A 23,207-nucleotide genomic window follows, 5' to 3' on the forward strand; every position below is an offset into this window, starting at 1 on the left:
CTTCGAGGATGTGTCAAAGGATGCAATTTTAAAAATCCACTGTGACTGTGAATTAACAGGAATCGCGTATAGAGTCATGTATAACTAATATTTAAGCTATCCATTGTGAATGATAGATAATTTATCACTTTGGTTTCACTTTCACATATCAATGTACACTCGTAAAACAGTGATGTTATTTCAAGGGAAGGGATCTTATTTTCCATGTACTTAAATTCTTCGAGTAAAAAAAAGAGCATTAAGCACAAAAAGAAATTGCAAATGTTTGATAATTACCTAGCGTCTCTTAAATTAAATATTCGCTGTCAAGAAGGGCATAAAAAGTTAAAGACTAAATGAACAAATTCGAAAAAAAAAGAACTGTTTTAGAATAACAAAATGGCCATTGCAAACATGAATAAATATTTCTAAATAATTCTTCATGCTTCAGCCCCCACAGCAAAGATGTTAGCCACAGCTAAATGGCCAACTACATATATTGTGGCACTGTGAAGATGCAAAGTGCAAAGATTGTTCTGCATATTCAAACGGAAAAATTTAAGGCGGAAGACGCCAAACTAATTATTTTTGAGACACATTTTCTCGAAAACCTAGGTTTCATATTAGAGACTGCTTTGAAAGATACCACACGAGAACTATAAAATATAATTTTTGCATAAAATTAAAACAAAGCTGTGGTGGCTCAGAGAATAGAACGTTCGCCTTCCAATGAGGTGAACCGAGTTCGAATCCCACAGATGGCTGGTCGATACGAATCCGCATCCGGTTTGCATTGAACACAGTGCTGACGTAAAATATCCTCAGAGGAAGATGGATCATGGGTTAGAGTCCCCTTGCAGTCAGGCAACCGTGGGAGGTTTCCTTGGTCTTCCTCTCCATGTAACGCAAATGTGGGTTAGTTTCGACAGCAAGTCCTCCACGAAGGGAAATCTTTCCTAATATTTCATCCAGGAGTTCCCTTGTTTTCTGGATTGGGTTCGACATTACAAGGCTACGTAGTTGAACATTAAAGGTCGTAAACCCAAAAATTAATCGGCTGTTCAACGACGGTTATAAAATTATAAAATAATGAATAAATTAATTTCTCCAGCAGTGTAAGATATACATCTGTAAATTAATTTCTCCAGCGAAGTTCGATGCCTTAAAGTAATCATTACGATTAAAGTAATCATTACGATTAAAGTAATCATTACGTAGTTTGTAGTCACTATACTTAAAAAAGTAGTTGTAGTCAACTACATTTGTAACAAAGTAGTTGCAAATGTAGTAAACAACAAAAATAATGTAGTTTTTCAGACCAATGGGGACAACATGTTCATATGAACCATGTTATGATAGGTTATGTTCGGCATTTTTTTTTCTCGTCAAATGTTTCAAATCACAATAAAAAATTAGTTAATATAAAGTCTACATTGAAATCAGAATAAGTTTTAAATTAATTCTATTATTAATATTATTAAACCGTATTAATATTTAAATGATAACACTAATATTTATTTGTAAAATGAGAATAAGTAAATGCTTCGTTTCAATCACTCAGAATTCTTTTTAACAGTTTGAAAACCACAGATTATCGATAAATAGTTTTAACTAATTATTAATTTGAATGAATAAAGTGTAATTAGAATTATTGTTTTACCACAATTCTTTAATTCATTTTGCAAATGAAATATTCTTAAATTAGAAAGCACTTGCGAATACTTTCTGAAAAAAGAAAGAAAAAAAATCGACGTAAATCGTTGACCACCCTCATTATTCAGCGTATGAATTAAATCATTTAATAATTACTGTACAACTCGAGGTAGATTAAAATATACATTAGGCGCTTAAAATGTCGGGAACTTTTTGAATTCTCTTAGATTATTCCTGGAGGAAATAAAACATTCTGAGAGAGGGGTGTGTTTTGGAAGCGATAAAACGCGATACGCTTCATTAAATGTTCAGAATTTGGTTATAGAGATGCTGAAAAATTAAAAAGAGAAGCTTTTAAGTCATTAACACCTTATTCACTTTGACTCCTACCAATGGCAGGGAGGAAGGCATAGATAAAGAGTCAACCCAATTAAAAAAAAAAAAAAAGGAGAATCATCCCGGTTTGTTTCCAAAGGTAAAACGAAGCTGCGATGGCTCAGGGCAGTGTTTCCTAAAGTGTGGTACGCGTACCCCCAGGGGTACGGAAACCGTTTAGCGGGGGTACGTGTTCTTATGCGAAATATCTTGCAACAAACGAAAATTTCAAAAATTTTATTTAAAAACAAAGCTAGCCATAAAAATCTACGATTACGTATTTTTCTATCGGCTATTTTTTGCAGAGTTAACAGTTAATAGTTATTGGTGTCAACAGCCAGTAGTGATTTTTAACTTTTGTACAATTTTTTATAGTAAAAAATACATTCATATTTTTATTAGTGGTACACAGCGTTAGAAATACACAAATTTAGGTACACAAAAGTCATAAGTTTGGGAAACACTGGCTCAGGGGATAGAGCGTTCGCCTTCCAATGAGGTGAACCGAGTTCGAATCCCTGGATGACTGGCCGATGTGAATTTCGCATCCAGTTCGCTCCAACCACATTGCTGACGTGAAATATCCTCAGTGGCAGACGGATTATGGGTTAGAGTCCTCTTGTCATCAGGCTAACCGTGGGAGGTTTTCGTGGTTTTTCTCTCCATGTAACGCAAATCCGGGTTAGTTTCATCAATAAGTCCTCCATGAAGACAAGTTTCTCTTAATACTTGAGTTCCCTTGTCTTCTGAATTGGGTTTAAAATTACAAGGCTACTTTGTTGAACATTAGTAGTCGCAAACCCGAATAATTGGGTCGGCTGTTCAACGACGGCTATAAAGGTAAAACGGCTGCACTGTTCGAAGCAGAGCAATTAGTGTCGTTGCGTAAATTAAAAGGAGAAAATTGAGTCCGAATTGAGAGACATTTTGAGGGCATTGTGAGAATTACTTTACTGCCGTGGATAGAGACGGCAAAGAGAATTACTTCACTGCCGTGAATAGAGATGGCAAAGAGAATTACTTCACTGCCGTGAATAGAGATGGCAAAGAGAATAACTTCACTGCCGTGAATAGAGATGGCAAAGAGAATTACTTCACTGCCGTGAATAGTGTGGCGCTTTAGAATAATTTTGGTGATTTTGAATAATTTTTAAATAAAGGATAAATAGAAGTCTTACTTTTAACTAGTAACATTTTATTATTTAAACAATTTAAGAAATAACATTAATATAAGGATATACAATTAATTCAACTTATTTATACATTAATTCTTACGTGCTTTTAGAATAGATGGAGAGAGACTTACCAAGTTTAGTCATGGTTCGGCCTATTGTCACTTAGGCTGATTGCTTTTGATTGCCTTCCGTGATTGCTTCTCAACCCTCTCCTTCGGCTGCTTTTATATCGTATTTTTTGGGTGATAAAAGTTACAAATCTGAGGAAAGGTCAAGTTCAAAAGTCATTGTTGTTTTCGAGTTTGTCCCGTGATGGGTCAATCACATGATGGGGGTGACATTGTAAGATTTAAACCTAATCGTTTATTTGAATTACTTTATCCGTATTTAACTTACTATTTGCCGATGGAGATTTCCCACAGTAGTTTTATTTAATCGAAGACTCTGAAATGTTCTAGAAATCTAATCTTAGCCCTTTCTCTTGATTTTAATTTTGAGTGACGATAAGCGTCACAATAGAGACGGCAAAGAGAATAACTTCACTGCCGTGAATAGAGACGGCAAAGAGAATAACTTCACTGCCGTGAATAGAGATGGCAAAGAGAATTACTTCACTGCCGTGAATAGAGATGGCAAAGAGAATTACTTCACTGCCGTGAATAGTGTGGCGCTTTAGAATAATTTTGGTGATTTTGAATAATTTTTAAATAAAGGATAAATAGAAGTCTTACTTTTAACTAGTAACATTTTATTATTTAAACAATTTAAGAAATAACATTAATATAAGGATATACAATTAATTCAACTTATTTATACATTAATTCTTACGTGCTTTTAGAATAGATGGAGAGAGACTTACCAAGTTTAGTCATGGTTCGGCCTATTGTCACTTAGGCTGATTGCTTTTGATTGCCTTCCGTGATTGCTTCTCAACCCTCTCCTTCGGCTGCTTTTATATCGTATTTTTTGGGTGATAAAAGTTACAAATCTGAGGAAAGGTCAAGTTCAAAAGTCATTGTTGTTTTCGAGTTTGTCCCGTGATGGGTCAATCACATGATGGGGGTGACATTGTAAGATTTAAACCTAATCGTTTATTTGAATTACTTTATCCGTATTTAACTTACTATTTGCCGATGGAGATTTCCCACAGTAGTTTTATTTAATCGAAGACTCTGAAATGTTCTAGAAATCTAATCTTAGCCCTTTCTCTTGATTTTAATTTTGAGTGACGATAAGCGTCACATCTTCCTCAAAAGCCGAGAAAAAAAAAGAGAAAAAAAAATAATTCTTGCTTAACCAGTTAAACTCAGAAGGAAAGTCTCTCTCTTATTTAACACATAACATAGTTTTCATTGTTTTTAAAACTTTAAGTAAACAATCATCATAAACACGATTAAAGTGATGTACAAAGCAATATAAATAATATGCAAGAAAAAAAAATATAACATATACATAACAATAGAATACACCTGAAGATCTTGCATTCATAGGAATAAAATATTATTTAGACGAAAGATTTTCCCAAATTTGACAGAAGAATCCTAATATTGTAGATGATACATACATTGTGCAAAATAAATTGGTAATTTATAATTAGTATTTCATTTTATACAAAATTTGCACATCATATATATATATATATAAGAAAATAATTTGTATTTAAAAGAGTTAAAATATATAGGATTTAAAGAAATGTGGTTTGATTAAAAGGAAAGGATAGTTCGATACGTTCTACGAAACTTAGGTATCGTGATATTCCATTAAAAAAAATCTTGTCGCAAAAAAAATATACAATATATATATAGGAAAAATAAAAATATTTTTAAAAAAAAATATCCAAAATAATAGAAAATAAAATTTACATTTCATCTCCTACAACAAGTAATGCCAGTTGAGATGATGGTAATACTTAAACAAATAATAATAAGAAAAGCTCCAAGCATTTTGAAACCAAAAAATACATTACTCAATGTAGAAAAGGATAAAAAGTTAAAGAAACCTGAGCCAGAAGAATCAGAGCTGGTTATCGCTTTAGTGTATGAGGAATTAAAATTTAAGAGATTTATACTAGGCTCAATTAAACAAAATGAAAGAAGTTTGCAATGCTTCATTTCTCTTGCTACAAGGCATAATTTTTCCTCATAACATTTTTGTTCAGCCTGAAATTTAATAACGAATTCCCGTGGCTCAGTCTCCAATACAAATGATTGAGTGTATAAAACAATTTTTTGAAGTTCAACAGATACTGTTCCAGCTTGGCAACTGGAATGAGCAGTAAACTTCAGCTCACTTAAAATCTGGCAAGAATAACAGCCTTTTGCCGTTACCTCACTTTCCATAATTTTCGGACAAATTTGTGACGTGTGTAGCATTATCTTGTAATCACTAAAACTAATGGAGAGTTTAACAGGTGCAGTTGCCAATAGTTGCGATACTAGGGAACCCTTGCTCATAGAAAATAAGTGCAAGTCTCTGGCCAGTGGAAGGGCTTTTTCCTTTGAGCCGGTAATCAGGGTAAGGCCATCTGGTTTCCTAGTATATCTCAATGTTGTCTCGAAGAAATCACACTTAGTGATGTCGGGATCAAATATGAAACTTTTGGTGAAGCTTTCATTGTCCTAAATCTGACCCACTAAACCAGCCATAGGAACATGTTGAGGGCTAGCTGGCATCAGATAAGCCTCTGATGGATTTCCAACGAGGGAGTCAGAAATATGAAGTTGTGTTTGATTTAGCCAACCTTGAAAGCTATAAGTTCGGTAGGTAATACAACGTTGAGATCCTCTTGATACTGTTAGGTTGTGCTGTACAAAGGCAGCACTTTCAAATTCCAGAAGTTGTCTTGATCTTCTCCCTGCGGGAGGTTTCCGATATAAACATATATCGAAAGAAACTATGGTAGTATTGGAAACCCAACGATTTGGCTTCAAAATGAAGTAGTTCGTATTTAACTTTCTTTATATCACATTTGCAAGAAGCGTTATTGTTGCAAGGATATACGGAACAAAATTCAGCTGTTCCCGTACAATTTTTAGAGCAGTCACTAAGGAAGTCCATTGAATCACCTCTGTTTACGTCTGTTTCTGAACAATAGAAAGAGGTCATTTTACCTCGATTGGTTGTAGGTCTGTCTATGAAATGAGTTGGAAGTCTAAATGTTTCGTCTTGTTGAAGTAGTAAAGACCTTGACGACACTACACAATTTTGACAGGATGTTCTTATGCAAGCGTCGGATGGCAAATCCAAGTTCTCGATTTCTACTGAATTCATCGTAGTGCATTTTTGTTTTGCTTCATTTAGCCTGCACACCTGAACATCGTGTGCACTTACATAAGCAAATGAGAAATAGATAAGTAGAATGATTGGAATAAACAAGGAAAGTTCTCTCCATCTACTCAATAAACTAGTATAAAGTTCTAGTACTTAAGAGTTTTTTTTTTCTCTTCCACTCATTCAATACTAATCAAGTATTTAAAAATTTTGTTTCAAGAAATGACAAAAGATCATTTAACTTATTTGAGTATGAATGAACTCATTTAATTTTACACATTAACTATTCCTTATTTGCTCTAAATATAAATATTTCATTTCGATTACTCTTAGTATATACGATTTAGTATAGATACTCATTATCATTTGATCCAGTTGATTTCAGTTTTTCTGCCCATTTTAATTAATTACGTACCATCAAGAATGGTATAGTACAGTATACTTGCTTTATTCATACATATTGTATATAAATATAAATTATTTCTATACATATTTTAGAAGTAAAATTTACAAATATTATATAATTGAGAGACAAAAAAGATTTTTTTTTCTTTTACTTATTTAGTATTATTATTTATTAGCATTATTATATCCAAAGTGTTTTTTTTTCGTTCTCTTTATTCCCTACTTATTTAGTTGACACATATTGGTCTCCAATTGTTTAGTCAACGTAACGAAGTTTTATAGCGCCTGCGCAAAACATTGTATTGACGCAACGAAACAATAAGTGACTAGATCAATTCCTCAAAAGGGGGCCGCGGATTCCCATTCAAGAAATGATCCAAAATATCTATATGAATATTGACTAAAAAAAACAAAGAATAAGGAGAGGAGGAAAAAAAAATTTCTTTTTTGCTAATAATTTGTATAAGATTGATTATAAAATATACGTGTTTGTTGAGGATAAAGCGTTATATTATTGATACTTGGGTCCCCTTCAGTTTGCAAATCATTCGAAAGCTTGGCAGATAAGGCATCGGCTACTTTCTCTAAAATTCCCTTATCTGGGTTTGAGTGATCAGAGTTCATTGCCCAACCAAGAATTTTACTTGAAAGCGAATTATTATCGGAGGATTGTTTTTGAGATGTTCGAATTTCTGGCTTATTTACCTGAATTGATGCTGCATTTTTCTCAGGTCTACGCCGAAGGTTGTATCTCGGTGCTGGTGAATCTACCAATGATATCGGAGAATCATTAGTTTCCTCAACTTGTCGTGTATGACTTTTTACTAAAGATGATTGAGAATTTTGAGTAGATTGTTGTTGCGATAGTGATCCCGTTGTATCAATATGCTTGTGTGATAATGACTTTTTTGGACGGTATGTTGTATATGGAATATAATCATCCCCATCATCTTCCATATCATAAGGAAATGAAGCATCCTTACACTTTTCGTCATTTATTTTTAATACATGTGTCTGAGAAGAAATAGTGGAGTTCGGTACATTCGTAGTGGTTATTTGAGGAATTTCTAAATCTGATCTGCGTTGTGTATATGAAAAAATTCTATCAATGTGTACCTTAGTTGGTTTCTTATATGGTTTGTTTACATCTTGAATTGTATAATTTAGATCAGAATGTTTTTCAATAATTCTGTAAGGTCCTGAAAATTTTTTAGCAAATGCTCTACCTGTTAATTGATTTGATGTTGGTGTATATAAATATACTTTTTGACCTAAATGATAAGTTTTAAGGTGAGCGTGTCTGTCTCGAATGCGTTTTTGTTTTTCAGCAGCTCTCTCTAAATTTTGATACACTTGACGATACACCAGTTGCATCTTTCTCATGTTTTCTTCAAGAAGGTTGTCGCATGGAAAATAATGAATTTTAGGTTCTTGGTCTAATATATGAAAAGGTAAATTCAGATCGCGATTAAACATAAGATAAGATGGCTTCTCTAGAGTTGTGTCATGGTAAGAGTTATTATAAATAAAGTTGTAGTACTGGAGATATGTATCCCAATTTGATGCTTTGTCTGATAAACAAGTGAGGCTATTTTTAATGCTTTTATTAATTCTTTCTGAGACTCCATTTGTTTGAGCGTGGAACGGTGTCGTCTTTAATTTATTAATTTGCAATTTCTTTGCTAAAATGCTAAATAATTGACTTTGAAAATTTGTTCCTAAATCAGTGAGAATCGCGTTAGGTACCCCGTACGTAAGTATAACCTCAATTAATCTATTAGCTATAGTCCCAGCGGTCATATCTTTTAAAGCAAATAATACACTAAATTTTGTGAAATGGTCAATAACCGTCAAAACGTATTTATTTCCCTGTTCCGATAGAGGTAGTGGTCCTAAAATATCTAAACTAATCAATTCCATAGGATAAGATGGAGTTTCAAAGTTCTGCAAAGGAGATTTAGTCAAAGGAAAACCTTTTTTCTCTATACATAATTTACATGAATTTGAAAAATTCTTTATGTCAATGTACATATTGGGCCAAAAATACTTTTCCTTAATTGCGCGGTAGTTTTTAAAGAATGCGAAGTGGACCGTTTCGGATCCTTCTAAAATATAAGGTATTAAATCTTTAGGAATAACTATTTGTTCAAAACACTCATCACGAGCGGCGCGTTTATTTCTATGAGAGAAACGCTTTAATAACCCATTATCTAGAAAATAATTTTCAGTGTTTATTTTTAAAGTGGTGTTTCTACCTTCCAAAATATTTATGATTTCGCTTAACTTAGGATCATTTCTTTGTGAGTTTTTAATGGTTTCAATGTCCGGTATATCTGCTTTGACAACATTAATATTTTCGTTAATATCGCGTGATAAAAGATCTCCTAAAAAGTTTTCAGATCCCTTAATATGTTGAAAATAAAAATCGTAATTTGACAGTTCCAATAACCATCTTGATAAACGGCTAGCTGGAGAATCTAATTTTATTATATAATTTAAAGATTTACAATCTGATAGAATTTGAAATTTACGACCATATAAATAAACTTTATAATGACGAACAGCCAAAAGAATAGCATACGCTTCTAATTGAATGGCAGGCCATTTCTTTTCATGTGGTTTCAATTTGTAGGAGAAATAACTTATTGGTCTGAGAATACCATTCGAATCTTTTTGTAATAGAGCAGCTCCAACCGCAATTTTAGATGCATCAGTTTGTAAATAAAATAAATCTTCAAAATTTGGATGCTTTAAAAGAATATCAGATAGTAGTTTAGACTTTATCAACTCAAACGAAGTTTGAGCTTCCTGGTTCCATTTAAATTTACTTTTAGTTTTAGTTAAATCTGTCAAAGGTGTAACAATTTTAGAAAAATTTGGTACAAAGTCGCGATAATAATTCGCGCATCCTAAAAATCTTCTTAATTTACGCACTGTGTTAGGAACTGGAAAATTTTGAATGGACTTTAAATTATGAGGCAATGGTTTAATTCCCTCTTTATTAACTTCGTGTCCAAGGTAACTTATGCTAGTTTGAAGAAATTTACATTTTTGTGGGTTCAATGTCAACCCATATTTTCGAAAACGCTCGAAAACTAGCCTTAACTTTCTTAATGAATCGTCTATAGTTTGAGACGGTATTATTACATCATCGATGTAAGCTGCGATGTTCTCAGACTGCAAGCCGTTTAATATTGTATCCGCTATTTCCTGAAAAATTTGTGGTGAGTTCTTTAAACCAAAACTTAAAAATTTGTATTGGTAATTTCCGTAAGGACTGGTAAAAGCAGTTAAAGCCTTATCGTTTTCACAAAGTTTTATTTGATGAAATGAAGCATTAGCGTCCAAAGTACTAAAATTATTTGCTCCTCGTAATGAATTTAAAATGTCTGAAATAAGGGGTAATTTAGAAGATTAAGGGGTAAGGGGTAAGTAGAAGAAACAGTTATCTCGTTGAGTTTACGATAATCTACGACTAAACGATATTCACCTGCTGTTTTCTTTTTAACCAAAATGAGCGGAAATGAATACCGACTTTTTGATTTTTCTATAATTCCGGCATCTTCTAAATCAGATATTTGCTTACGAACATTTTCACGTAATGCAATTGGTACTGGAAATGGTCGACACTGAATGGGTGTGGAATTGGTGATTTCTATTGGAGGGGCTTCGAGAGTGCATTTACCGATTGTTTTCAATGTTATGCTAAAAATATCAGAAAATTCAAAAATTAAATTTTTTAATTTTTGTTTTGCGTGTAAAGGAACACCTGACCAATCAAAATGCTCTTCCTTAAGTTCTTGTCTCCGTAATTCGCGTAAATTTTCATTTGATTTAATATCTATATTTGGCTCAATATGAGCTATTTTACTATGTTTATTTAAATGTAATTTGTTATTTGAAAGATTATTGACAACCAAGGATATAGTTTTGTTTTTGTTCACGGTACAAATAGAACGATGAATTTCAATATTGTGTTGGGAATTAGTGGGTTGTACTAAAACGTTAGTTCCTGTAGGAATAGAATTACTAATTTTTACTTCAACTATTGACGAACTTTGTGCTGGAATTTTGATTTTCCGAGAGAGTTTACCGCAGTGATTTACAGTTATGTTATTATTTACTTCATTTTGATATTTTACAATTAAGGTTTTGCCTCCTGAAAAAGATACCGACTGATCTTTAAAATTTATGGTACAATTAAATGATTTCAAAAAATCAAAACCTAATATGAAGTCGTAATCTCGACTGAGACTGCCCTGAGTTATCAAGACTTTGTGTCTTAAAGGTTTGTCTTCTATTGAGAATGATAACAATGTCGTTGAACTTATTTTTATCTCCTCGCCAGATAGCGTAGAGATTTTCATGAATGGGTCAGACTGAGCTGTTTCGACATGTTTAGATGAAATTTGTTGCGATGCTTGATGGCTCATTAATGAAATGCTAGCTCCGCTATCTAATAATGCCTGAAAAGTTTTATTTCCTATTGTAATTGATATGATGGGTAACGAATTTTGAGAACTAGTGTTAAAATATGTGACTCCTGTTACTGTTTGCACCCTATCCGCTTGATTAGGGAACTCGCGGGTTTTTAACGATTCCCTTATCGGTTTAAAGGCCCTCTACCCTTTGAAGTTGACATTTGCTGATCATAGTTTCGATTTCGACCCCTGATAGCATATGATGGAAATTCGTTTGGTTGACGTGTGTTTTCGCGTACATTATGTCGAGTGTCAAATGAATCACGCCTGTTTACAAACGATCGATTGGCATTACGAGTATTTTGATAAATGCCCATAGGGTTTTTGTTTTCGAATCGTCTTAATGTAAAACATTGTGAGGAGAAATGATTTGTTTTTCCACAATGAATACAACGTTTGCGATGAACAACATTATGATTTCTAAATCTATTATTGTTTTTCCTTTCTGGGGGGATTTGAGTTGAAAGTTTATTTATTTGGCTACTTAATGCACTTATCATTTCGTTGGATATTTGCATGTGTTTATCTAGAACTTGCGATATTTTAAGATCTAATGTATTTTCTTGGTAATTTTGTTTTGTTTCCATAGCATAATTATGAACACATTCAGTATTAGTGAATTGCGAATTTATTTCATCTAAAAGGGCGTTTTCAACAGCCGCTTCGAAAGTAGTAGGATTTCTAGTTAAAGCTAAACGCTTAAGAGCTGGTTCTAAGCCTTCCAAGAATTTAGCGAGTTTTGTCTGATCAACTATAGGTTCAGCATCTGCTTTTGACGCGTTTTGTAAACCAAAATAGTTGATGGTTAAGTTTGACACTCTGGTTGAAAAACTTCGAACTGATTCACCAGGGTTCTGCTTACAGTTGGAAAATTGTTGCTGTCTATGACTTAGCGTAGTTTTAGTTTCAAAATAATTCTTAAATTTTTTTGCTATCGATTCAAATTTTTTCTCGTTTATTAGTTCCGGATCTTCGATAAAGAATTGAAGTGCGGGCCCTTTAAGTTTAGACTTTAATACCGCAATTAGTTCTGCGTCATTCCAATCAGCAATTTCACCGATTTCTTTTAGATTGTTAAAAAAGTAATTAACATTTGAAAAAATTTCCCCATCAAAAATATTAACTAAGTTCTGATACCCCGCTATTTTATTTGGATTCGGATCCATTTTTTTTCTTCTTTCGAGCAGTTATTCGTTGTACGAACTAATTATGATCTTCTCTTAACATATTAACACAACATAGAATAATAAAATAGAACCTCAATTAACCTATACAAACTATATTGCATTCCAAACAGTAATGATAACAAAATATTGTATATGTAATGAATAAAGCATAGTACCATAGAAAAAAAAACAGTCAAAATATACAAAATATATTAACCAAAGGGATCAGATGACAAAAAGTAATAAATTGTATTAAATTAATTAGTTTTAAAAACATGGCACACTATACAATTAAGTTACAACGCTGATAGAATTTTTTTCATTTAAAAATCCGCATTTATTAAGGCACCACTTGTGGCGCTTTAGAATAATTTTGGTGATTTTGAATAATTTTTAAATAAAGGATAAATAGAAGTCTTACTTTTAACTAGTAACATTTTATTATTTAAACAATTTAAGAAATAACATTAATATAAGGATATACAATTAATTCAACTTATTTATACATTAATTCTTACGTGCTTTTAGAATAGATGGAGAGAGACTTACCAAGTTTAGTCATGGTTCGGCCTATTGTCACTTAGGCTGATTGCTTTTGATTGCCTTCCGTGATTGCTTCTCAACCCTCTCCTTCGGCTGCTTTTATATCGTATTTTTTGGGTGATAAAAGTTACAAATCTGAGGAAAGGTCAAGTTCAAAAGTCATTGTTGTTTTCGAGTTTGTCCCGTGATGGGTCAATCACATGATGGGGGTGACATTGTAAGATTTAAACCTAATCGTTTATTTGAATTACTTTATCCGTATTTAACTTACTATTTGCCGATGGAGATTTCCCACAGTAGTTTTATTTAATCGAAGACTCTGAAATGTTCTAGAAATCTAATCTTAGCCCTTTCTCTTGATTTTAATTTTGAGTGACGATAAGCGTCACAATAGAGACGGCAAAGAGAATAACTTCACTGCCGTGAATAGAGACGGCAAAGAGAATAACTTCACTGCCGTGAATAGAGATGGCAAAGAGAATTACTTCACTGCCGTGAATAGAGACGGCAAAGAGAATAACTTCACTGCCGTGAATAGAGACGGCAAAGAGAATTACTTCACTGCCGTGAATAGAGATGGCAAAGAGAATTACTTCACTGCCGTGAATAGAGATGGCTAAAGAGAATTACTTCACTGCCGTGAATAGAGATGGCAAAGAGAATTACTTCACTGCCGTGAATAGAGATGGCTAAAGAGAATTACTTCACTGCCGTGAATAGAGATGGCAAAGAGAATAACTTCACTGCCGTGAATAGAGATGGCAAAGAGAATTACTTCACTGCCGTGAATAGAGATGGCAAAGAGAATTACTTCACTGCCGTGAATAGAGATGGCAAAGAGAATTACTTCACTGCCGTGAATAGTGTGGCGCTTTAGAATAATTTTGGTGATTTTGAATAATTTTTAAATAAAGGATAAATAGAAGTCTTACTTTTAACTAGTAACATTTTATTATTTAAACAATTTAAGAAATAACATTAATATAAGGATATACAATTAATTCAACTTATTTATACATTAATTCTTACGTGCTTTTAGAATAGATGGAGAGAGACTTACCAAGTTTAGTCATGGTTCGGCCTATTGTCACTTAGGCTGATTGCTTTTGATTGCCTTCCGTGATTGCTTCTCAACCCTCTCCTTCGGCTGCTTTTATATCGTATTTTTTGGGTGATAAAAGTTACAAATCTGAGGAAAGGTCAAGTTCAAAAGTCATTGTTGTTTTCGAGTTTGTCCCGTGATGGGTCAATCACATGATGGGGGTGACATTGTAAGATTTAAACCTAATCGTTTATTTGAATTACTTTATCCGTATTTAACTTACTATTTGCCGATGGAGATTTCCCACAGTAGTTTTATTTAATCGAAGACTCTGAAATGTTCTAGAAATCTAATCTTAGCCCTTTCTCTTGATTTTAATTTTGAGTGACGATAAGCGTCACAATAGAGACGGCAAAGAGAATAACTTCACTGCCGTGAATAGAGACGGCAAAGAGAATAACTTCACTGCCGTGAATAGAGATGGCAAAGAGAATTACTTCACTGCCGTGAATAGAGACGGCAAAGAGAATAACTTCACTGCCGTGAATAGAGACGGCAAAGAGAATTACTTCACTGCCGTGAATAGAGATGGCAAAGAGAATTACTTCACTGCCGTGAATAGAGATGGCTAAAGAGAATTACTTCACTGCCGTGAATAGAGATGGCAAAGAGAATTACTTCACTGCCGTGAATAGAGATGGCTAAAGAGAATTACTTCACTGCCGTGAATAGAGATGGCAAAGAGAATAACTTCACTGCCGTGAATAGAGATGGCAAAGAGAATTACTTCACTGCCGTGAATAGAGATGGCAAAAGAGTAACATTTTATTGCATTTAAGAAGTGGTGGGTCGTTTTAACCGTTTACCTTACCAATTATTTTGAAGGAAAAAAAATCAAAAAAAATCAACATATTTTTTTAATTTCATTTATAACTACAAGGAACTAAAACAAAACATAATACATAAGTTATAAGTTAAAAATTTTGATCTTTTCAAAACTTCTTTGCAAAACATTTAATTTATCTTCAGTTTACTATCCGGAGTTTTCTCGCGCAAATAAAAAAAGTCAAATATTAGTTTTTGTATGATAGTTTTTAAAACAAGGGGCAACACAAAATGATACTTTCTATACGCCAGTGTTTCTCAAATTTATGAATTTTGTGTATCCTTTCTAAATTTTTTGTAACGCTGTGTACCACTAATAAAAAATGAATAAAATTTTTTAAAAATATGTTTATTTTTATTAACATATTTTAGTTTATCATTATTAACTCTGCAAAAAATAGCCAATAGAAAACTACGCAATCCAAAATTTTCATGGTTAGCTTCACTTTTAAATAAAATATTTTGAAACTTTCGTTTGTTGCAAGATATTTCGCATAAGAAAGCGTACCCCCGCTAAACTGTTCCCGCACCCCTCGGGGTACGCGTACCACACTTTGGGAAACTCTGCTATACGCCAATGAGGTGACACGTCATTTTTTATTCTTTTTTTCTACGTAAATTCAGCAACCATTGTACATACAATCGCACAAAACACGTTTGCAGTCCCACAATCCAACAGCAAAACGTTCCGCGTTCGACTGACCATCTGCTCCTGCACTCCAGAGCCCAAGGTCAAGAAAACTGAGATGGGCACAGTAGGCCTTGGCCCTCTATGGGCTGTCGTGCCACTGAGTTTAGTTTAGTAACAGAGAAGCGGCTGGCGATGATGTTATATATGGGTTGCTATAACAATGTTACATATGGGTTTTTATATGCCATACTCAATGTCCCCCCTCCGCAAAGTTTGTGAGCACTTTAACTAAATATCATCCGTGTTTGTCAGCACGCAAAATGTAGAATTGTGTTTCTAACTCTGCTATAAAAGGCATTGCAAACTTTTTTGCATTATTCTTTATAGTTGCAAACTAAAATGCAAGCAACGGAAGAAAAAAAAAGTTATCTGTATCTGATGAATTCTTATTGAGAAAGGCATGATCAAACATATCAAAATCAGTTTGATTCGCCGGAGAAATTTGAAGGTGTTTAAGACAATCCGTCTTTTACCTCTTTCGGTAATTAAAAAGGTTTTGACATTTTAAATTAGATTCGCCAAGTTGTGATAAAATTTTTTGTTCGCTTGTATTGTCCACTTCTAATATATAAAAATTTATTCCTTTTTAACAAGACTCCGAGAAATATATATTAAAGGTAGTCATGTACAGATAATTAAGGTAAATTGAAGGAATAACCACAACGAGCATCTATTCGACGCTCAGAAATTCACTTTCCTCCATCCATCACTTTTTTATTTATTTTAACTTTAATTCTTACACTTCGTAAATACAAGCATTTCCTTTATTTAAATTTTTTAAACTTAAGTAAAATAGATTAATACAATAGAGTCGCCAATCGACGAGTATAACTTCGTTTATTTAATATCTTATATATTATAACCGTCGTTGAGCAGCCAAGCCAATTTTGGGCTTACGACTACCAATGTTCAACTCTGTAGCCAATTTTGAACCTAAATCTGATAACAAGGGAACTTCTGAATCAAGTATTGGGAGAAATTTGACTTCGTGGAGGACTTTTTGATGGAACTGAACCGCATTTGCGTTACATGAAGATAAAAACCACGAAACCTCACATGGTTAGCTTGACGGCAAGGGGACTCTAACCCATGATCCGTCTACCACTGAGAATATTTTTCGTCAGCACAGTGGTCGATGCGAGTCGGAATTCGTATCTGCAACCATCGCTGGGATTCAAACACGGTTCACCTCATTGGAAGGCGAACGCTCTATCCCCTGAGCCACCTCGACTCAGTATAACCTATTACAAGAAGTCTGTTATTAAGACACATTTTCAAGCCATCGTCAATTTTGAAGTTACAAAAATTGCGTTTACGCGACGGTATGGCGAGGAATTTTTTTATAGCGAAGTATATTGGTTCTAGTGTAGAATGGGCTACCTGCAAGTGACGTAGTGTTTGTACCTCTATTCTGATTGGTTGTTGAAGCGTGCCGTTTGCTTACGTTAGTAACTGTTCTTTCCATTCTATTTCGAGTAAGCCAAACCCGTGAGGTATATTTTTCTCTTAAGTGACACATTCTATATTCTTACGCTAAGATTCTTACACAAAGATTCTTTTCCTAAGGATTGAATATAAAGATTTCAAAGAATCTTTATATTCAATCCTTTTAATAGATATTTTTTACGTAACACAAAGACAGACACGAACCCATGTAGCAAAAAAAAAAAAAAAAAAACTAAGCATGTATCGAAGCTGCCAGGTACACAAAACAAAAATATATATCACGGTTACAAAAAAATACATAAACAAATAATACATTTAAGTTAAGTAAACGACGCAGACGAGGAAGAATTACATTTCAACGAATTTGATGTGTGATATGGCAATACATTTAATTAACTTACTTTAATTAACATTCCAACTTACGTGGAGAAACTTAGCTCTGCTTCAACACGCCATTTTACTTATAAACGATCAGTTGACGTCAGAGGTCGCATCTGTGGGTATGCATGATCCTCTTCTAGAAGTGCAAGCACTCAATTAAAAAATATGTTCTTTTTTTGTCCACATATCTTCCGCGTCCTCTTACAGCAGTTTACAATTTCAATCAAGCTTATATTCTCTCTATTATACTCGAGTTTTTTAAATTGCTATTTAAACGTATTTGCTTATAGCGACAGTTTCAACTGCTATAGCGAATTGTCGTTATAACGGATTTTTACAGTATTTAAAACCTAAGTCTTTCCTTTGTGTATACCTAAACTAACCTAAGTCGTTCCTTTGCAACTTATAAGAAAAGAAAAGAAAATATAAAAAGAATAAATCCCTTTGAATGAGTAACATTTCATTTCCAGGTACCGATTATTTTTATTTTATTCAATTTATTTATTCATCATATTTTATTTTATTTGTTTGAGATTAGCATATAAATAAAATAAATTTCGTTTGCAGGGAAACGAAATAAAATATTTATTTTTATGAGTATAACTTAAATTTTTTACATTCTCACTTCTCGATTTGTGGGTTGGGTTCTAAAAAAAAAGAGAAAAAAGCGAATGACTCCCCTTAATTAAATTTAGAAAACAAAATTGAGATTAAATAAAATAGCAATAAAAAAATACCGCCTTTTTGTGACGGCATTTTCAAAAAAATGATGACAGGTCTTAAACAAGGTTGAAAAAGAAGAAGAAAAAAAATTAATTTTTGAGTCGATAAAAAGTTAATTATAAAGAATTATTTCCAATCATCTCCTATTTGTCGAGTACTTTTTTATAATTATTTATTTTCTAAAAGATAAAAAAAAAAGTTTTTTAATCGTTTGGACGTTAAGAGTCATCTTCAATTTTGAAGCTTTATTGTTTATAAACATAGGTAATTTTGAAAAAACAATGAACTTCGGGAATTTTTTTTTATGAATAGAAATTGTATTTTTTCCAAACAAAATAATTTTAAATATTCATGTATGTAAATTAAGTGCTTTATAACAATATGTGTTCAAAAATATTTGCTTCTTTATTTAAATTAATAACTGGTTATTAACGAAAATAAATTATGCTAGTGATTTTTTTTCCCAATTATCTCATTCTAGATCAGATAAAAAATTATTTCTCTTTGATTGCGCACATCAATTAAGCGCGTGAATTTCTATTGCATTTTCAATTAAAGAAAATGGTGAAAATGAAGTAAATATAACATTTATTTACTCGGAAATGAAAAAGTATTCAGTAAATAATCACCCATTTTATGTTAGATTATTCTTTTTTTCACATTTAAAAAAAAATTACTAATCAACTATAGCACAGCCAAGATGATTTTGTAAGTATTGTAGGGTAATTAATTAATTAGGCACTTTGATGATAGCAACCGTTATTTATGCATCGAACTAATTAAAATATCAGTAAGTTCTGATATCTTTAGGCTCATTAAAAATGCATCATGCATGTATCATTAAAAATGTATCATTAGGCTCATTAAAAATGTATCAAATATCTCATTCTAGATCAGAAAAAAAATTATTTCTCTTCGACTGTGCTCATTAATTAAGCACGTGAATATTTATTGTATTTTCAATTAAAGAAAATGGAAAAAATGAAGAAAATATAACATTTATTTACTCGGAAATTAATAAGTATTCAGTAAATAATCACCCATTTTATGTTAGATTTTTCTTTTTTTCACTTTTTAAACTAAAATTACTAATCAACTATAGCACAGCCAGGATTATTTTGTAAGCATTGTAGGATAATTAAATAATTAGGCACTTTGATGACAGCAACCGTTATTTATGCATCGAACTAATCGAAATATCAGTGAGTTTTCACATCTTCAGGCTCATTAAAAATGTATTATGCACAGTTCAATGAGCCTAATTTATTTCTAGCTCGTAATTTTATAACTTTTATTATTTTGCAATAATCTCAAAGTAAGTGAAGACTTAAATTAAATAACCCCAATTAAAGATATTTAGGTCAATAAAACTTAAAGATATATAAGCTGTTTATAATAAGCCTAAATTTATCAAGCAGATAAGAAAATACTGATCTTCAATTAGCTTGGCGCATTGGAAAATGACGATAACAACTGCAAGATGCTGGCAATTCAATTTTATTTTATATTTACTTTATATCCGTCTTTGGACAGCCGACCCAGTATTTGTATTTACGACTACTAATGTTCAATTCCGTAGCCTTGTGATTTTGAACCAATTCAGAAGACAAGGAAACTCCTGGATCAGTACCCCCAGGGGTATGATTTGATACGGGAAAATGGAGGACTTCGTGATTCGGCAGATTTAATGTGCGTCAGTCACTATTTACTAGCCAACAACATATATAATGGGCATTTCGCACGTTCAATTGAATGAAAAATTAATCCGCAATCGTTTAAATGAAATGCATTTTGAGAGCCACTTTTACATAAAATTTTATTTCATTTAGTAAGCATAATTCGAATACTACAAATAGTGCAACAAAAATTATAAAAGTGGGCTTAAACTTTTATTTTTGAATTACAAAAAAACTTTTCAAGGGGTCTGTGTGGTTTTAAATTCATTGAGAAATTAATAATAAAGAAGTATACAGTCCAATGCACCTAAGTTAAGAACAATGTATGAATTAATCTGAGTTCGGAATACATGAATACCGATTTCAGAATTTTCAAATTGAAAGATGTATCGGGAAATTGAATAATTTTTGAAAAATATTTTCACATTTAAGAATTGAAACACCTTCATATGGAAAATATCTTGTGATACAAATTTTGATATTGCTCCACACTATGTTGTGTAAATTGTGAAAACTATAGTAAGGGTAGCCAATTTGGAAAAAAAGGGATAACGCGTCCCAACTTCCGGAACGATTTTTAAAAAAAATTGTAGTATGGATAAGTTCTAAAACTTTCTGTGAACTTTTACAACAAATTTGCAACAGGGGATAAACTGAATACATAGCAAAAGTAATTATTTTTTTTATGAAAAATTAATATTTTTGCAATTTTGAGGTTATGAGAAATTACAGTGGTTTCGCTTATACCGGAAATTTAAGCTTTATCGAATATTGTAAGCCACCTCAAATCAGTTTATTTTACTATCGTTAAGAAGACACTGGAAATAGCAGTGAGTTTTGTTCGTTTTATAGTGGAAATTTATTAAGACAAGTACTGTTAATTAAACTTTCTTATTCACCTTTTAAAGTTACTCAAACTAAGCAAAATTAATTAATTTCCTTAAATTGCCTTCTTAGAAAAAAAAATGAACACTTAACTGCATATTTAAATTCATAGTTAAAACTAATTTTTCAGTAAATGTATGCGAAATTTTTTATGGTAAAAAAAATTATTAAAGTATTCCTGCATTAACCCATTATGCGCCAGGCGGTTATGAAGGTAGAGGCTCTAGAGTTTCGTGACAGACCTCATGATTGTGGCAATGTGGTCAATGAATTGTGCACAGGCCACCTTTACTTCCCAGATTAGCTCATATCCATTATAAAATATACTAGTGATAAATTTTCGGACAAAGTATTCTGAAGTCCTACATAAATGTAAAGAATATTTAAATTTTAATGATACATAATGGGATACCTGCAAGTTATGTAATGTGGGTATCTCAATAATGATTGGTTGTTGAAAAGTGGCATTCGTTTACATTAAGAACTGTTCTTTCCATTCTATTTCGAGTAAGCCAAGCCCGTTAAGCACCGATTCTCTAAAATGATACATTCTATATTCCTACACAAAGATTCTTTGGCAAAGAGTTCACTTCTTTAACTATATATTTCTTACTTAAAACAAAGACAGACGTGAAATCATGTAGAACATAAACAAGTCAATTACACATCGAAGCTGCCAAGTACGCAAAAGAAAAATATATCATGGTTACAATAGAATACATAAACAAATAAGAAATCTAAGTTAAGTAAAAGACGTAGAAGAAAAAAATTATATTTTAATTAAATTCGATGTGTGATACACCACTGTATTTAATTAACTTCACAGTAATTAACATTCTAACTTATGCGGAGAAACTTAGTTGAACTTTAACACGCCATTTTGATTTCAAATGTTCAGTTGGAACTGGCGTCATAGGTCACACATGTGGGTATCCGTGATCTTCTTCTTCTTAAAGCGCAAGTACCCAATTGGAGACGCCTTGGTTTGGCGATAATTTGTTGTAATAAGTTTTGATGAAATTCCATTTCTGGTTACCATGATATACTTTGCTGTCAATGACGTCACCGCAACTTTTGTTAACCTTTATGTGATTGGATATATTTACATATATATTAGTTTATTTGAAAATCGCCAAAAATGAGAAATTCCACATCCGACCACAGTGCTGACGTAAAATATCCTCAGTGGTTGACGGATCATGAGTTAGAGTCCCATTGCCTTCGGGCTAACGCTGGGAGATTTTCGTGGTTTTCCTCTTCATGTAACGCAAATGCGGATTAGTTCCAAGAAAAAGTCCTTCACGAGGGTGAAATAACTTCCAATACTTGATACAGGAATTCCTATCTCTTCTGGATTGGGTTCAAAATATTAAGGCTATGGAGTTGAACACAGGTAGACGTAAACTCAAACAAAATTGGGTTGGGCTGACTGTTCAACGACCGTAAGAAAAAAAAACGATCAGCCGATGCTGTCGTCATGGGTCACATGTGCGGGTATATATGATCTACTTCTTCTTGAAGTACAAGTACCCAATTAAACCTGTGCAAAAATCGTCATTGTTTTTATAAAATATTTTGCAGAAGCCATCCGTTGAAAGTTCATAAAATAAAACTAAAGTTTGAGTGCCTTTCCTCGTCAGGACGTGACTTGAATGTTTGCGTTTTAATATTTCCGACATCATTTGGGCGATCTCTTAAAACCCAAAGATTTATTCGTGCAAAGATGATGATAGCAACGATTTGTTCCCGACGGCGATGTTTCCTAGCACCTAAAGGAAGAATCTTGTAATCGGAGCGGCAATGTTAAGGCTATTTTAATTAATAAAACATCCGGAGTTATTACTCCCCTCCGCTGCTAAGGTAACCGCAGATTTATTAGACCAATCTCCAGTGTTACGGAAGAGGCATTTTAACAACCCTTTCGGCGATCTTCTTAAAGGCTAATTGAACTTCTCACACCCGCTTTTTACACTTCGCCATCATTAATAAACGGAGGATTATCATCCCTTACTATGAAATAATAAGAACAAGGCGCGCGACGGCGATAAAAAAAAATTAATATTAAGTGTAGGGGGAAGTGAGCAAAAAGCCACTTTTAAGTCTTTAATACTTTGAACAAACCGAGTAAAAGGAGTGAGTAAAGCCTCTTAGAGCTCCTTTTTCGAAAATCCTCGTGTCAACACAGAGTCATTTCTTCTTTGGAGGAGGGGGGGGGGATTTTTCCTTACTTTCAGTACACGCCCCTTAGTGGGATAAAGCTAGGAGAATGTTCTGTAAGAAGAACTTTCTTATTCGGTCTTGCTTTGGACTGAAAGTGAAAAAAATATTATGAAATGAATATAATTATTTATAGTATGCCTAACCTTTAAAAAATATGAACAAAAATATATTTTACAAAAATTCAAGCAGCAATTCAATCGGTACAGTATTG

The 23,207-nt window shown here is 32.8% G+C and overlaps 1 protein-coding gene across 2 annotated transcripts in view; it reads right to left on the bottom strand.

Moving 5' to 3' along the window:
* The window catches only part of LOC107444316 (uncharacterized), a 202,932-nt gene that overhangs the window by 21,712 nt on the left and 158,013 nt on the right, over window positions 1-23,207 (bottom strand). Inside the window, exon 1 of one of the 2 annotated variants that reach the window (XM_087157845.1) lies at window positions 3,314-3,718. The exons of the other annotated variant lie outside the window; for it this stretch is intronic. Coding sequence (XP_087013971.1) covers window positions 3,314-3,326 — 13 coding nt within the window. The 5' untranslated portion in view covers window positions 3,327-3,718. Of the gene's footprint in view, window positions 1-3,313; window positions 3,719-23,207 lie in introns of those variants that run through there. 2 annotated transcript variants of the gene reach the window in all.

This window comes from Parasteatoda tepidariorum, chromosome 2 (genome assembly GCF_982258835.1).
Source record: "Parasteatoda tepidariorum strain Cologne lab strain chromosome 2, Ptep-v5.0, whole genome shotgun sequence".
In the NCBI taxonomy this organism is placed as follows: domain Eukaryota; kingdom Metazoa; phylum Arthropoda; class Arachnida; order Araneae; family Theridiidae; genus Parasteatoda; species Parasteatoda tepidariorum.